The 16,034-nt window shown below is 31.8% G+C and overlaps 1 protein-coding gene across 1 annotated transcript; it reads left to right on the top strand.

Moving 5' to 3' along the window:
* The first annotated feature begins 9,455 nt into the window (after positions 1 to 9,455).
* On the top strand, positions 9,456 to 15,813 carry LOC135144994 (serine/threonine-protein kinase Wnk-like). The gene is made up of 17 exons (XM_064077115.1): positions 9,456 to 9,528; positions 9,590 to 9,682; positions 9,753 to 9,812; positions 10,171 to 10,292; positions 10,436 to 10,503; positions 10,556 to 10,650; positions 10,703 to 10,760; positions 10,939 to 11,096; positions 11,150 to 11,238; positions 11,308 to 11,498; positions 11,557 to 11,637; positions 11,702 to 11,939; positions 11,998 to 12,070; positions 12,129 to 14,876; positions 14,934 to 15,058; positions 15,228 to 15,352; positions 15,410 to 15,813. The coding sequence occupies exons 4-17, from the start codon at positions 10,273 to 10,275 to the stop codon at positions 15,811 to 15,813; spliced, it is 4,473 nt and encodes a 1,490-aa protein (XP_063933185.1). The 5' UTR covers positions 9,456 to 9,528; positions 9,590 to 9,682; positions 9,753 to 9,812; positions 10,171 to 10,272.
* Positions 15,814 to 16,034: the final 221 nt, after the last annotated feature.

Here is a 16,034-nt window from a genome sequence, read left to right as displayed (position 1 = left end):
ACAAAAAGGCTGAAGTTATTTTCAAAATTGAAAGCTTTATTAAAAGTTGTTTTTGTATTATTTGTAATCTCACATTTTCATTAGAGAAGAAAAAAATTAGAAGCGACGTTGTTCGATAGCCAACTTTAATAATACTAGTCACTTAAGTAAATAAAATAATCTTAAAACAAACAGTATGTAGATCTTTCCTTAGTTATAAAAACAATAAGTAAATATATTGCATGAAGTGCCTGAGTAAAGTATATTTAATTAAAAATGAAAAGTTTAGACTTCCTTAGTTTTAATGTGTTAATTACTAGAGCAAAACACTCAATGAAATTTTTATGTCTGTTCAATACTAAAAAATTTAGATATAGATTTCTTAAAAAGTTCGTGTTTACTATTACTCATAATAAGTAGCAGTAAGTACACAAAGGGTAATAAATAGAAAGGAGAGAGAATAAAAAAAATCCACGTCCATGTTACGCCCTTTATTAAAAATTTAAATACTATATTACATTAAATAAAGTTTTTTTGAAAAAAGCACTAAAATTGATATTAAAAGAAAAAGAAAGGGATTTCATACTTCGATTATAAAATATATATATACCAAGGCTATAATAAAGGATAAAAATATCAATGCTATTAGTAATAAAGCAAATCCAGCCTTTTTTGTTATAATAATTGTTTTCTTACTTTTTTTTTTAGTTTTTCAGTTTTTTTTTATAATTTTTTATATTTATTTTATATGTTTCGCCACTGCACTTAGCTGGGTTTCTATAAATTCTCTCGCTAAGCCGTCATTAGTTCGCTGATAATTACAAACCGCCACTGGCGTAGAAAATGATCCGCTAGTAGCACGTGGTTAAAAAAAATTGATGTATAATATAAAAAAACTCGACGATAGTATTTTCAAAAAATGTATGTTATAGAAACCACGAAAAAAGTGGGCATGAATTAAATAATATTTAGTCACAAGAAAGTATACATAAAAGTTAGTCTATTAAAAGCTATATATAGTAACTATATTAAAACAGTAGTCATAAAGTCGGCGAAAACTGAGAAATACTGAGTAAGCGCCCAAATTCCTTAGTTCAGCGGAAAAAAGATAAAAGCTATTTTTACCAGCAAGATTTTAGTGGGAAATGGACTTTTAGAAAATTTTCCAAAATAATTTTAGTTTAAGAATCTCCACTACACAACAACGAATAAGCCTATCGGAAATGTAATGAAAGGCTTTATTGAAAATAAAAACACAATAATACTTCTGGCTTTAGAATGTTTTAGACAGGGGTTTAGCATAGAGGCCACTTAGTAAGCTCATAAGCTTAAAAATCCACCTTAGTTCAAGTCGTAAACATAATTTTGATAGCACATTTTGCGCAAAAAGTAAAATAAACTTAGAGATAATTATAGGCGATATAGCTTTTGGAAGTTCTACTTACCATTACTGTTCTTATAATTCATAGCACCGTCTAATACTCTCTTTAGTTCAATAAACTTATGACACTGCGCATTACTACATCTGTAAGGCATTGCAGCTCATCTGCAGGCTTATCACATTTTTGGAGAATAACACGTTTTGTTTTTGTAACTATTAACGCCTGTAAAACTGTTGTATTGTTTATTTTTAACAGACGTTAACTTTAACTGCTGAAAATTTTATAACTTAGTGGCACATTTATAATATTTGCCCAAATCTTTAAGGTTAATATTAGACGATAATATGTGACCTAAAAAACCTAACAATTTTTTTAGATTTTTTTAACCGCTTTGGTATACTCCTATTTCTATAAATTATGAAACGAACTGCTTACTTTTATTATTAATACCACTAAAGCAAAAAATTATGGCATACGCAAAAAGGCTAAAATAGCTTTTTTAAAGGCTTTTACAGACGCGCATGGTTGTCATCAGTATATTCTAATGGTATAGATACTACCAGCTCTATTATTGGAAAATGCCAATAAATTGTTACAAAGAGTTATATCAGATAAGTACAAAAATGCCTTCTATAAATTAAGGACCACTGCATAAGTAACATCGATTAGAGGGTAACCTTAATATAAAAATAAACTATCCTATTATATTTTAAACATAAATAGTTAAAAACAAGGTGTATAGAGCTCGTGCCGAAAGCATCCCTCAGTAAAAAGTAAGTTTTTCTAGACCAGCTTATAGTATGCCATTGTTTAGTCACAATAATAAAATAAGTAGTCGAGGCCCTATTGGTTGTACTTGCGGTGTTGTTTATTTGTTAAGTGAGTGGAATTCTTTATGTGACTATTATATTGAGGATATTTTAAAAGCTAAGCCCTTAAAGTAGGTCCCCAACGCTTCCAAGTACTTTCGTCTAGAGCTTAAAGAGAAGCTTTTTCTTTGTCCCTTTATACCCTTAATACTTGACCAAAATACCAATGACGAGCGGGAAAAAAAATGTTTTAAGATATCATAATCATGAAAAAATCAATTTTATATAATACTAAAGCTTTTATAGGGCTTATTTAAGGAAGCGAAAGTTCATAATATTATATAAAGTATTATTAACTCATAATAGTTGTCTAAATTACTTCATTCTATAGAAAACCCCGACTATTTGTTAAACTATTTTTGAACACAAATATGCTAATATACTTAATTTTATACAAAAAAGGGATAAGAAAATTTACTTATGTAGCTTTGTTATTTCTCCTTGAACATTCTGAACCTTCTGTGAGCATAGAGAATTATTTAATGAGAAAGAGACTGTGAGAAAACTAGTTAAAGGGGTCTTTAGAAGTGGTGTAAAAAGGGAAATAAACCAATTTATAAAGGATTTGAAAAGTTTAGATTTTGTAATAAAGGCAATAATCCTCAAGCAGGGAGATTTTCTCTTGCTAGTAAGTAACCACGGAGTACCGTCCATGGTATTGGTAGGCTGTTAATTTAGTATTCGCATGACTCGACTGACTTTCCTCGACGGTTACGAATTAGTAATTACAAAACTGAAATCTCATTTAACAATATAAAAACAATAAAGTAAAAAGAAAAAAAAAACAAGATATAGAAAGAGCATACCGGCTCTTAAACCTTTGAGGTGAGTCTAAATATTGTACCTTGAACTCTCCATATTATAAATCTTCTTTGAACTACTGAAGATCAACAGTTAAGCATACTTGAATTTTAAAAGTTATCGGGCATTATAACTTATATTATTTAGGGTGATTGTTAATTATGTTGGGAACCCGTTCCTTAGCTATTCTTAAAATATGCGAAAATTACAAAATGAACTTTATAATAATTAAACTAGTTAATGAATTCTAGTTACTCATAAAGTTTTATTCTACTAAATAAAAAAGGTTTCTCTTCAATACTTAAAAGTTACACAAAGATTATCCTAAATATATCATAATTACTGTGTGTAAAGTTAAAACCAATTAAAAATCAAGCATTTAGTTACTAAAATATTCTATTACAAAACCGCTGGACGCTGTATATCGCATCTAAGTTAGCGAGCTAATTCCTAGAAATCTAGAGTGTACTATCTTTTAATTGATATATTTACTAGTTTTTAAGCGGTTTTCGCAAGAAGGATTAAAAAAAGAGTAAAAATGCAGTTAAATATATTTTTTCGTTAATTTTATTGTTTAATAGAGCGTTATTTGAAGTCCGGAAAAAAAAGTCATATTCGATAAATAATAATTCTAATATTACTAAAAGTTAACAGTTTAATACGTTAACTAATCTTTAAAAAGAAAACTAGAACTTTTAGTTCCTTCTTTACCCATTCCATTATTAACTTAATAATTAAATTATTTATTTAAGAGCACATTATTTTTTTGAAGTTTAAAACTGAAGTCGAAACTGACACAATAATTCAATACTATATATAGAGAAAACTTGTGGTTTTTGAACAGAAAATAAAAAAACTCAATAATTATAACACTTATTGCCTAGAAACCTGCAAGGTTTTATCATTTTCTAGTATTTTTAACTATAAAACCGCTAAGAGAATTGCGAAATTATAATATTTCCAATTTATTTCTAATATAATGTATAATTAAAATAAAAAATTTTTTCTTTAAGTTATATAAGTATTATATGTTATTTGTATATACTCATTACCTTCCTTAAGAGTAGGATTATCCAGTGAATAAATTAAAAGGAAAACTGAACAATTATATATCTGATGTATTAAAACTACTAACCTGTTGATAAATTCTTATTTTGGAGAATTACTATCTTTTTGACCTCTATTATGTGAAAGCACAGAGAGACCGAAAGTGTTATCTAAAAAAGAAAAGGAGAAAGTTATATAAGCGTATAAAAAGGGAAATAACCTTTATACACGAGCAGATAGACAGAGACATAACGTTATCACTAAAAACTTTATTAAATAAACCTTTTCAGAGTTTAATACACAAGTAAGGAAAAAGCTTTTAATAGGTATATAACTTTCATTACAGTTTAGAAAAATACGAGCTCATGATACAAAGCACTTAAAAAATTTTTTTTTGGAATAGAAGCACGGAGAGGTGTATTTTAAATATAAAAAATTAACACTTAGCTGTCCTTGAAAGTAGCAGCAGGATAATTTTAGTAATTGCATTAATGAGAAAGTCTAAAGGATTTCGGCTATGATGAAAGTTGTGAATTTTTTTAGTTCCTCTCCTTATCTCTTATATATTGATCCCCTTAAAAATGTTTATAGTAATTAGAATGTTTCGTCTTCCGCAATTGATTAGTTATATAAATGTATTAAAAAGATAAGGGTTAGAAGGTTGTTATACAATCACTCGGAAAATCTTGCAAAACTTGTATAAATTATAAACTTTGTTTCTTAAGTAGCAGACTCTTTACTTTGGAAATCTACAAAAACCTCTTTGATTGCCTTTATAGGAGTTAACTATATCCAAGCTATAGTCGAGGGTTACATAATGAGAACGCAATACAGACTTTAAAATAATCCAAAGACACGATATACCCTATAACATAGAGAAGATAATAAGGAATAACTATATATGCGTGAAAGCGATAGATGTCAAAAAGTTAATACATAATTTGAGCTTGCTCGAGGAGTAAAAGGTTAATGGGGTTAGATTAACGGCCTTTACGTAACTGTGTATATATGACTTCATAAGAATCGGAAAAGCAGGGAACCTATTTTACTCATGTGGTTGCCATTAAATTATTTATTGCATTGTATATTTAGTTATAAGCAATATAAATCTGTATAATAACATTTATACAATAGTATTAATAATTTTTCTCAAATTTTTTAATAATCTTTAAACTTAGCAAAAAAAATAAAGTATATATTAATTTTATATAAATTTCCCTCCAAACTTGAGAAAGTAAATTTTTATATATAAATTTTAAACAGAGAATGTGTGCCTTTCTTTCACTAATTAATTAATTCTAAGTTACAAACGACGTTAAGTTTACAAATTAAAATTTATTAGTTACCACAATTTTAAATCATTTCGAAAAGGTTTGTTTTGTTATCAATTACCCATCATGTAAGCCCTGTGTTTTCTTTTCATATCTTTCAAAAAAGTACATAAATTTTTCTTTCCAATTACAATAAATTGTTTAAGCATAATTCAAAAATTATATTTATTATGATTTTAAGAATTCATTTATTAGTACCTCCATATAAATAAACCATGTAACTTAGAAAACTACTTTCAATAATTGAATATACAGTTATTGCAAATTATACAATTTTTACAAATATTTAAAAATTATTATTGCTGAAATAGTACTAAATTTTTTTTAAAAAAAGCAAAACTACTTAATAACTATTTAAGCTAGATCCTTACTATTGATATAAGTGATGTAGACTATCTATTGCAACTACCATGTTAATTCTATAGTATTACGTTAAAAATTAAAATTTATATCGATTACTTCAGTTATGTTCCGATGCTTAGTAATATTTTTAGCTAATTTGTTTAAGTAGACCTTAAGTATATTTAATGGTTCACTGCATAAAAAACGAATATGGAATTTACTTCCTATAACTTACACCGTTTGGATCTATTTTTTTTCACTATTCTAGGACTGCACCTACTTTCAAAAGTCTTCTAATTTGAGCTAACCGATTGACGGGTTTATGCAGATTCTATAAACAGACTAACGGCGTCTTCTAAGAAACACGTAATCGGAAAGTAAAAGCTAGCATCATGGATTATTCTCTTAAAGGAGAACTAAATGAAACAAATTATTGAAAATTACAATGATTACTTATCAAGCAATTAACACTAACACCAAAATTTATTAAAGCAAAATCATACACGTTAACAACTTTTATAAATATTCAAATTAAAAAAAACTTATATATCTCAGAAACCTTGAGTAAACCATTAAGCACAATGATTTTTTAATTTACATACAACCGGGCTGATAAACTTTGAAGGCCGGGAGACTAAAAGCTTTTTCAGATGACTACAAATCTGGCTATATCTGCGTAGTTTTTAACAAAAATAACCTCTTTTTTCCCTAGGTTGCAGTAAAATAAATGTAAACTTGATTGTGTCCTACATAACTATTAAATAAAGTTTTGACCTAAAAACTTTTATAAAAATAGTATCTGCTAGTTACTTTTAATGGGAGTAATAATTGAGCAGGATTTTCTCTTAGAAAAAAATGCTTTGATGGGGTTTGTAGTTGTACTACGATTACTTATAGACAATACCAAATAACAAGCCAGTGAACTGAATGTTTTTTGTAAGTAAAATTTTAATGCTATCTAATTTTAATGACCTTTTATTCGTTTAAGTGTACATATTTTTTGTTACCCGGCTTATTGCCTTAATTTTAAAATCTTTAATTTTTCTTAATAAAAAATAATCTTAAAACAGCTTTATCAAGTACAGCTTTCACTCTCCTGGGTTTTCTAAAGTTTTATAGTTAAACCGAAGGGCGAGTTAAATGTAAGTTTAGCTACGTCAACCCTAAATAAAATTTTCTAAGACAGACATTGAAAACTTTAAAATATTAAATATCTACACGAAAACCTTTTTAAAAGTAATTTAGAGGGTAACTTAGTGCAATGTTCCCGAATTCTTTAAGTTTGAGGTAAAAAATGAAAGTATTAAAAAGTCAAAACTAAAATAATGCCGACTAACCCCTAACCCTTCACAAAACTTTAAGCTGTAAAACTAAAAGCGTGTATATTATGTAAAAGTCTTTACTTGTGCTTTGTGGAAGAGAACAATTACCTAATAATTTTTTCTTACTATAACAGAAAGAGTAGTATATTACCACTTGTATAACACAAAAACATTTGTTCATTTTTAATATCAGGACTTTTTTATATGTAGAAGTAAAGAATTCACTTACATAATTAAATAATTGTTAGAATTTTTGCTTTATCAAGCTGGTGCTACAATAAATTTATATAATTAAAAATAAGCTTAATGTTATATAAGTATAAATAAGCTTAATGGTTAAAAACATTTATGGAGTTCTCTAGTAATATTAAAAGGATTTAACCACTTAAAAGTACAAAGGCTAACAAAAAATTTTAGTTTTACTTGTAATATATACAAAAATATTAACGACCGTCCTAACCTAATTGGTTTAATATTTCTATTTATTTGTTATTCATTTTGTCCGGGCTCTTAAGAGAGCTTTTCTTTATACCAAAAGTTCTGGTAACTAAGAAACACACTTATATTAATTTATTATTTGTTTTATCAAATTAAAATGTTAAAACAATGCCAACTAAAAAAAATGTAATTTTTTAGATCAAAGAGGTACTGCTTAAAAGAATTATGAGCCTTTTTTAAAAAGCAAACTTTTTAGTAAGCATTTAAAAGTAAAGGTTCTCAAGATTTAAAGTATTAATTTCCCTCTTACAAATAAATGCTGGGTAGAAGCTTTGAGATGAGGCATGCTTTTTATTATATTTAGTTGTTTACGCATGCGTATAGAAGTGAAAAGCTTTGTGGTTACCCTTTTTTATAGATTACTAAAAAATCTTTTTAGAGCAGGTAATTTTTTTAACTCCTCTTTGTATAATTACTGGCCTAAAAGCTAATAGAAATAAAGTTGTGTACAGCACAAATAAAATCATTGTTTCCTTAATGGAAAAATATCCAAATATCTTATTCTTGTATTTAAGGTTGTGAAGCAGTTTTATTAGAAACTTACTAAAAAAACAATAGTATCAACGTTCAACTGTGTGATTTCATTGCCCTTATTAACAATACAAATTTTTTACAGTTATGTAGTAATGGCATGACTCCGCTGTAATAATAATTTGAGCTAGAAGGACTAAAGTTAATTTTAAAATTAATATAAAGAATTTATAAGCTTATTACACATATAAGGTAGTTATCTTTTATAAAAAAATTGTTTTTTATAATAAACAATAAAGGAAGAAGATAGGCAATTTTATTGGGATTTAAAGATGTTCATTTTCCGCGAAAAGCCTTTTTGTTGGAAATTTTCATTTTTTAATGAAACATTTCATCAAGCAATAGAGTTTGCACTAAAATCTACCTCATCAAAAAATTTTTATTTAGTTAAATTTATTAACTTTTTATGTATATATCGCTTACCAACAGTAGTTTATTGGAGGGCCAATAATTTACCCAACTTTATAATTTTTATAAGAGCACAAATATTTGTAATAATAAATTAATTGCATGTATTATGGCGTGTACTTTACTAGGATATATTAAACTTTTCAAACTTGCATATAAATATTAACTTGGTATTATTTTGTTAGTCCTCAAACTTATTACAGTTTAATTAGCTCAGTTTAGGAGAAAGCACATAAGCCAAGAAATAGAATTCGTCGATGTCAAAATTGCAACAAATGATGGAATCGTTAGGGTGTAGTTTTGGCTGCTTAGTCCAGGAAAACGAAATCATATATAAGAGAACTAAAAAACTTTTTAAAAAATTAAACGACAGTTTATTTATTAGAAATAAAATTTAAATTTCCTTTTATTAGCAGTATTCTATTTAAAGCGAAAAACACTATTAAAAACAAGTTATTTACATATTTTATCAATTTAAAATTTTTATCCATTCATTCTCATAGCTTTAATATAAAAACGGGTGACCCTCTGTAATATCTTTAGAACATAGTGAAAACTTGTGTCGACCTAAATTGGGAGACACAAACTTTTATGGAAATAAAAAATTAAAAAATTTAACAAAGTCCGGAAAAAGCTTTACATTACTACAAATTAATATACAACAAATAAACCTTTATTTTAAGATAAAAAAGGCCAATTAGAAACTTGAAGAGCGTTTCTTCCAATTAATTAAACTCAACAAATTCATTTGCTAGTTAAAGTACAAATAAGCAGCCAACTTTTCCTCCTTCACTAGTCTCTTCTGGGTTTATCTCGTGTGATTTGCTTTGGGTGCTGTCAAGTCCGCTGGTTTTTTCTTAAAAGGCTCTGTTTAGCTTTTTTGCTCAGTGCTGTGTCTTAAGTTAATCTTATAAGAGGAGTTACTTTTTTATTACAATTTAAAATGTCTGATTCCACTGATGAGGATGGACAAGATGATAAAATTGTAGATAGTTCCCCAAATAATAGATTTCAAAAGGTCTATATACTACAATTTTATTATAGCTTTTCGATCACCATCATTTCTTTTTATATGAAAGACTCGTGTTTTGCTGGGTAGCGGTGCTTATAAAGTCGTCTATAAAGGGTATGATACAGAAGAATGCAGGACTATTGCTTGGAATGAATTAAGAGTAAATTTTGGTTCCACTTCAGCAGAACTAAAAGTTAATAAACTTTTTTTTGGTTTTTATGGCTCGTTAGAATAAATGTTTAAGTGAGGATTCGCGCTTTGCTTTTAAAGCTGAAGTTTCTTTGTTGAAGGTATTTGATCTTTAGGAAGTGTTAGTCTAATAATACTTAAATAAAATTTTTTATGCAAGCAACTTTTTTATTAGAATATGCTTAATCTTTTTTTTAGAGGCTCATATTATTTTGTTTATTGCACGTTTTTATGCTTTTGGGTAGTAAAATCGCTTGCTTTTTATTATTTATAAAAGCAAATGGTTTATTTTTAGTGTTTGCTTTAAATGCTAAATAACTAAAAAATCTAATTAAGGCATTGATGTAATTTATTTATTATAATTTAAAAAAATTTCAATTTTTTTTGGTTTTTATAGCATGTGAGATGTTATAAATTTATAATACATCGTAATAATTTATTTATATACGATTTATATAGCATGTAAGACACCCGAACATTCTTGTGTTATACGATTGGTGGGAAGTCGAGAAAAAGAAAAAAGATCGATCCGTTTATCAAATTGTTTTTATAACGGAAATTATGTCAAGAACTTTAAAGCAGTGAGTTGTCATTATTTTATTTAATAAATTTAATTTTGATAAATTTTGTTTGGATTTATTTTTATAAATTCATTTACGTTAATTACTTTATAATTTTTTTTCTTTGTTTTTATATATTTTTAATAAATCTAATAATTTTTAAGGCATATTAAAAACTTATCACAAGTAAGGCCGAAAGTTATACAAAATTGGGCCAGGCAAACTCTCAGAGGTTTGCTTATAAATTATATTTCTACGAAATTTTTTCATATACTTTATTTTAGGATTGCATTATCTTCATTCCAATACTCCACCTATAATTCATCGAGATTTGAAGTGTGATAATCTTTTTATAAACAGCGATCGCAGCGAAATTAAGGTAAATTATAGATTAATTATTTTTTATTTGAATTTTTGTATTGTGAATTTAGATTGGTGATTTAGGATTAGCGACATTTAAAAATAGTTCTCATAAAGAGTCCTGTATAGGTACGTTATATATATATATATATATTCTAAAAGATGATAGTATATAGATAACTAAAATAAATATATTTATAAAATTATTATAATAATAAAAAAGATAGAGAATTTTTAATTAAAAATAAGAAAAGTTGTAAAAGTATAATAAAAAAAGTAAATTCAATTATAATAATTTTTTTTTAAGGCACTCCTGAATTTATGGCGCCTGAAATGTTTGACGGGAAATACGGCGAGGAAGTCGATATTTGGGCTTTTGGCTTGACGGTGCTGGAGATGTTCACTAACGAGTATCCCTATAAGGAGTGCGCCAGTAACGTGCAGATAATGAAGGCGGTGATCTCGGTTGGACATGTGCTCGCTAGGACTGATTACTTTTGCTAATTTACTAATTTTAGGGCGTTAAGCCAGAAAGTTTGAAGAGAGTGCACGTGGAGAGCGCCAGGAAAATGATCGAGTCATGCTTGAATTTGGACCCTTCGAAAAGGCATATTTCTTAGTGGATCTTTTTAATATTTTGGTTTATTTTTAATTTTATTTTGCGTGGGGCGTATAGAAAAACGACCAGCGAGCTTTTGACGTGCGACTTTATTAGCATTGACCTTCCCGATGATTTGCCCCCTTCGCCAGAGGAAAGTGTTCATTCATGCTCTGGGGACAGCCTTAACGGGAGCGTTCAGGAGAACGGCTTGAACCAATCGCAAGCCGTAGCGGGCTGTAACGGCTATAGCGAGCCTCCTCTTTCCGGTTTTATTATTTATTATCGTTCTTGTTATTATTATTACTAATATTGTTAATATTATAGAAGAAGGTTCTAAAGGAGACGCTGTTGTAAGACCAAATGGAGCGCTTGTTAATATTGGTGCTACTCCTATTCATTATGAAGGTTTATTTTATAAGAAGAACTCCTATTCTGCTAACTTAGATAAGTGATCCTATTTTTTTGATAGCAGTTTTACCAGAAGCTGACGCTGCTTTGGGCATTAAAAATAACGAAAAGGCCACGAGGACGCCCATTGTTAATAAGGAACCATCATCAACCCACGTGGATGTTAACACCCACTCCAATGGTGTGCAGGCTTACCATGCATCTCAAGAGGGACACCACGTTACCGAACCTGCTTTCCAGAATAGCAGAGTTCGCGTGCTTTTCTTTGAAAAGACGGGCGATACTTCACTCCACATGATGTATGCTTTGACTTTTTCACTCATAAAATTATGTGAATATTTTGTTTATTATAAATAGGCTATCCACCAAGTCGTTGGAAACTAATGTAGCCGAGTTGGGAAGAAAGGCGGTGCATTTTTCATTTGATATGGTACCTTTTTTCCTCTACATGGTGGCAAGAAAATTAATGTGTTCCGCTGTATGATCAGACACGTGACAATTCACGTGGCATTGCTGAGGAACTGATTCGAGCTAATCTTTTGTCGGAAGAAGACGCTGAGGCGGTTGTTGAAGGAATTGACAAGATTATTGCAGAGCAGAGCGTCCCTCCTCGCGTACAAGCTACCGCCCCCGCTTCAATGCTCGTGCAGGACGCCGCCTGTTCTCAAGAAGATAGCGGGAATATTAATAACTCAGCGGTTTCATCGCCCATCAATGTACCCACGCGTCCTCACTTATCCTCGAGTCACTTGGAAGGTTCCTCCCTGAGACCGTCACCCTCATTAACGGTAATTGAAGAGCAGATACACGTGCCTCAGGAAACTTATAACCAGCTTCAGCATGTTAATTCCATGAATTCGCAGTATTTTTGTCAAGACCAGCAGAATCACATATCGCATAACGCCGACCTCTATCCGTCGCCGCAGTTCCCCGCTGGCTATGTCCCCGCACAACCCACCGGGGTAGCGCCCGCTACACTCCAGCATGGTCAGGATAACGGCCAATTCCTCGGCCAGACCGCTGCTCTACCCGCCGAAAATTTTATAAAGCCGATTAATATGGCGCAAAATAGTTATCAGGAACAGATTGTGCATCAGCAAAACGGCTCGGAAGGCGTTGCTAGAGAAGTTAAGCCCAATGAGACTGTGTCTAGCTATACTCAAGCAGGACAAAACTATAATATTCATAGGGATTATTATAACAACAACTCTACAGAAGGAGGCGCGCAGGTCCCTTATAGTGGCTCCTTAGAGAACGGTCACTATAATGAGCAACTTAGTACTGAGTACTGTAAACAGCAGCAGTCTCTTCATTACTCGACCAGCGAAGGATACTTTGAAAGTGCGCACATATATCCTCCTGGTAGCACATCTTCCCTTCGCCAGCCTGGGAACCCGCACCCTTCATTTGTTTCTCAAAAACCGCATTCGTACTTACTAACCCAATCAGCAAGCGAGGCTACTCATTCCAGCCAGCCACTTCTCCCGCAAGATTATATTTATCAAGGCGATACATGCTATGCCGTGAATCCCTCTTATCAAGTTGGCAATACTCCTCAGGTTCAGGCGTACACTCATTTTCTTTCTCAGGACCAACTTGGTTACTGCGTTCAGAGCCAAAGTGGCATGTACTCTGTACCTAACGACCTTCAACCTAACGCTTACGTTTCACATCCTTACCTTCACCCGCCTCTCGTTTCTACCTATAGCCAATTACCCATACAAAGTCACCAGCAGGCACAGTTTCCAGCTTCTGACGTCGTTCAGCACATCCCCGTTGCTCAGGAGTCGTCTGCTGACCTGCAACAAGCCAACCAATACCCACAGCCTACCCAACAAGCATATGATTTGGCTACTTCCATGCCCTACCCGCCGGGTATTGCACCTGAAATTGTCTCGGGCACTTTGGTCGAAACCCCTGTACACATCCAAAACCAGAGTTCTTATAGTGACCATCAGATACCTACCGATGCAGAAAGTTTTTCTGCTCAAGAGCCGTCCTCGGATCTGCAACAGGCCAGTGAATACTTACAACCTAGCCAACAAGCATACAACTTGGCAACTTCCATGGCCTACCCGTCGAGTACTGCACCTGAGTTTGTCTCTGGCACCCCGGTTGAAGCTCCTGTATACATTCAAAACCAGATATCCTATGGTGACCGCCAGACACCTACCGATGCAGAAAAATTTTCACGCGATGATGTTTGGCCTCAGTCCGAAGCACCCGGCCAGCCCTTAAATATAACTGTTCTTCCTGAGGAAGACCAGCGCTCTTTTCAACAAACCCATAATTTTCCCACGTCTCCTTCTTTGCAATCCCAGCCATCTGCAGAATTTCAACCGCTTTACGCCAGAGCTTTGCCAGAGCTAGACTTGAATGATCTGCCGTCAGACGGTATTGAGATAGTAATATCACAGCTTCAGAACCAAATAGAATTATTAAAGTTGAAGCAACTTCAAAGTCAAGCTACTGGTTTAAGAGAACCTCATTCGCAATTGCACGAAGAACCACCCCTTGAGCCCACTAATGTGGGTTTTTCTAAACTCACCACCTTGGAAACTAGCGAAAACCAAGGCGTAGTGAGGGAGTCTTTTATTGAACACCAAGAAGGTGGGGAAGCGCTTGCTCAGTCACAGATTCCCGAGACGGAAATACCTAACCGGCCTCAAAGCTCACAGAACTGCGAAGAGGAGAGGACTTTATTATATAAACAGCTCAATCATTTGGAGTTACTTTTAAAAGATCTCAGGGATAACTTATTTTCCGGGTTACATTCTACTTGTCCCTTACCAAAAATGAAGGATGACAGCACTATCGAAAGCGTTTCGCTTGAGCCTTCGCCGAAGTTGGCGGCTTACGATGCGCTACAAGGAAGTATGGAAGAAGAAGACAAGTCCAAAGTGAGCTGTCCTCTAAAAACTTGTACTAGCCCTCCTCCACTACAACCCTTTCAAATGGAATTTTCGCAATGCCATTCCGAACTTTCTCATCCCCCTTGTCGTTGCTTTCATTTTAAACAAGATTACTGTAGAAGTCAAGATTCTTTGCGATTTAGAAATCATGTATATCCGTGCTATTCGTCTCCACATTGTCGCTTTTCTAAATTGAGTTATACCGAACAAAAAAGTCAGCCGCCCACTGCCAGTAACAAAACATACTCCAAGTTATACACATCCTATTCCCAGCCTAATGCGGGATGTCCCTCTCCGTCTATCGAAATGGATCCTTCCCTACAAGTACCACCGCAGTTTTCTGGTTTTTACTCTCGCTCACAGCCTTTTGGGCCCATGCAGGAGAATCGCCCTGGCACCGACTTTAATACCGCTCAACATAATGCTACAAAACCTCTTAATAAAAGGCAGAAGAAAATACCAGAACATAGATATGCTAATTATTTAAACAATGACTCTGCTATCAGGTAGTCCTCTCGTCACTATATACTTAATAAGTTGCTTGTATTTCTACTATTATTATTCCTATTATTTTAATATTTATTATTGTAACTATTACTATTATATTTATAATTTTTACTATTATTATTATTATTATTATTATCATCTCATTGCATGTATACTTAATATATTTAGCCGGGAGCTGCCCTTGTTACTTTCCCGGCAGCAGCAGGAGATAGTACAGCTTCAAAGTCTCCACCGCAGGGAACTTCTTAAACTTCTTCAACCTCATATTTCTAACGGTTTTTCCTATGAGAAAGGTGTACTACATTTACTTTATAATTTTTTAAACTTTTTCTGGACAATTTTTTTGGCAGATTACCATTTTTCCAGTTCTTATGGAAACCATGCAAATCCTACTCCAGCTTCTCGTTTTTCTGGAGTTGAAGAAGCTATTAATGTTCGTCCCCATCTTCCATATCGTGAAGGTTTTGGAACTTTTGGCCCTCACCGAAGGAGGCCATATAATAGTAATCATGGCTGTGAATCTGTTCTGGATTTTCACAACCATGAGAAACCTTTACAGAATTTTGAACCTAAACTTGAATTGCATCCATTACCGGGGTCTCAGGCTAATTACCGGCCTCATTTTATAGAAAATATTTCCTTTCGCAATAAGCCCACTAATACTTATATGAATCCTTTATACTCTGACTATTTAAATTTGGATTTTAGGACGAGTTATACTCGTCCTGACGGTGGTGTTAATTCTGTGGAATGAGTGTTAGGCCATAATAAAAGTGCGTAGACTGCCTTTTTATTTCTATCTTATAATAAATTGTCTTTGAATTTAGTTTTATGTGGCTAAGCTGCCTTCTTCTTTATAAACCGTACGATATATTTTTTATTAAATTTTTAATTCCATCTGAATTTATTATTTTTTAGTGGTATTTAAGGCTCCAGTTAATATTGTCTGTAGAGTAAGATTTATTTATTTATTAT

The sequence above is a fragment of the Zophobas morio genome, unplaced genomic scaffold, assembly GCF_036711695.1.
Source record: "Zophobas morio isolate AGI-343-1 ecotype UQ-CSIRO unplaced genomic scaffold, CSIRO_AGI_Zmor_V1 ptg000117l, whole genome shotgun sequence".
Taxonomy (NCBI): domain Eukaryota; kingdom Metazoa; phylum Arthropoda; class Insecta; order Coleoptera; family Tenebrionidae; genus Zophobas; species Zophobas morio.
Note: the sequence above shows the minus strand (reverse complement) of the source record. Positions and strands in the feature narration are given on the sequence as shown.

Bases quoted from the DNA above. Each gene is read 5' to 3' on its own strand.
- LOC135144994 (XM_064077115.1), top strand. From the start codon at position 10,273: ATGTCAAGAACTTTAAAGCA. The intron at 11,097-11,149 runs GTTGGACATGTG...TACTAATTTTAG, and splicing joins TAATGAAGGCGGTGATCTCG to GGCGTTAAGCCAGAAAGTTT. The intron at 11,239-11,307 runs GCATATTTCTTA...TGGGGCGTATAG, and splicing joins AATTTGGACCCTTCGAAAAG to AAAAACGACCAGCGAGCTTT.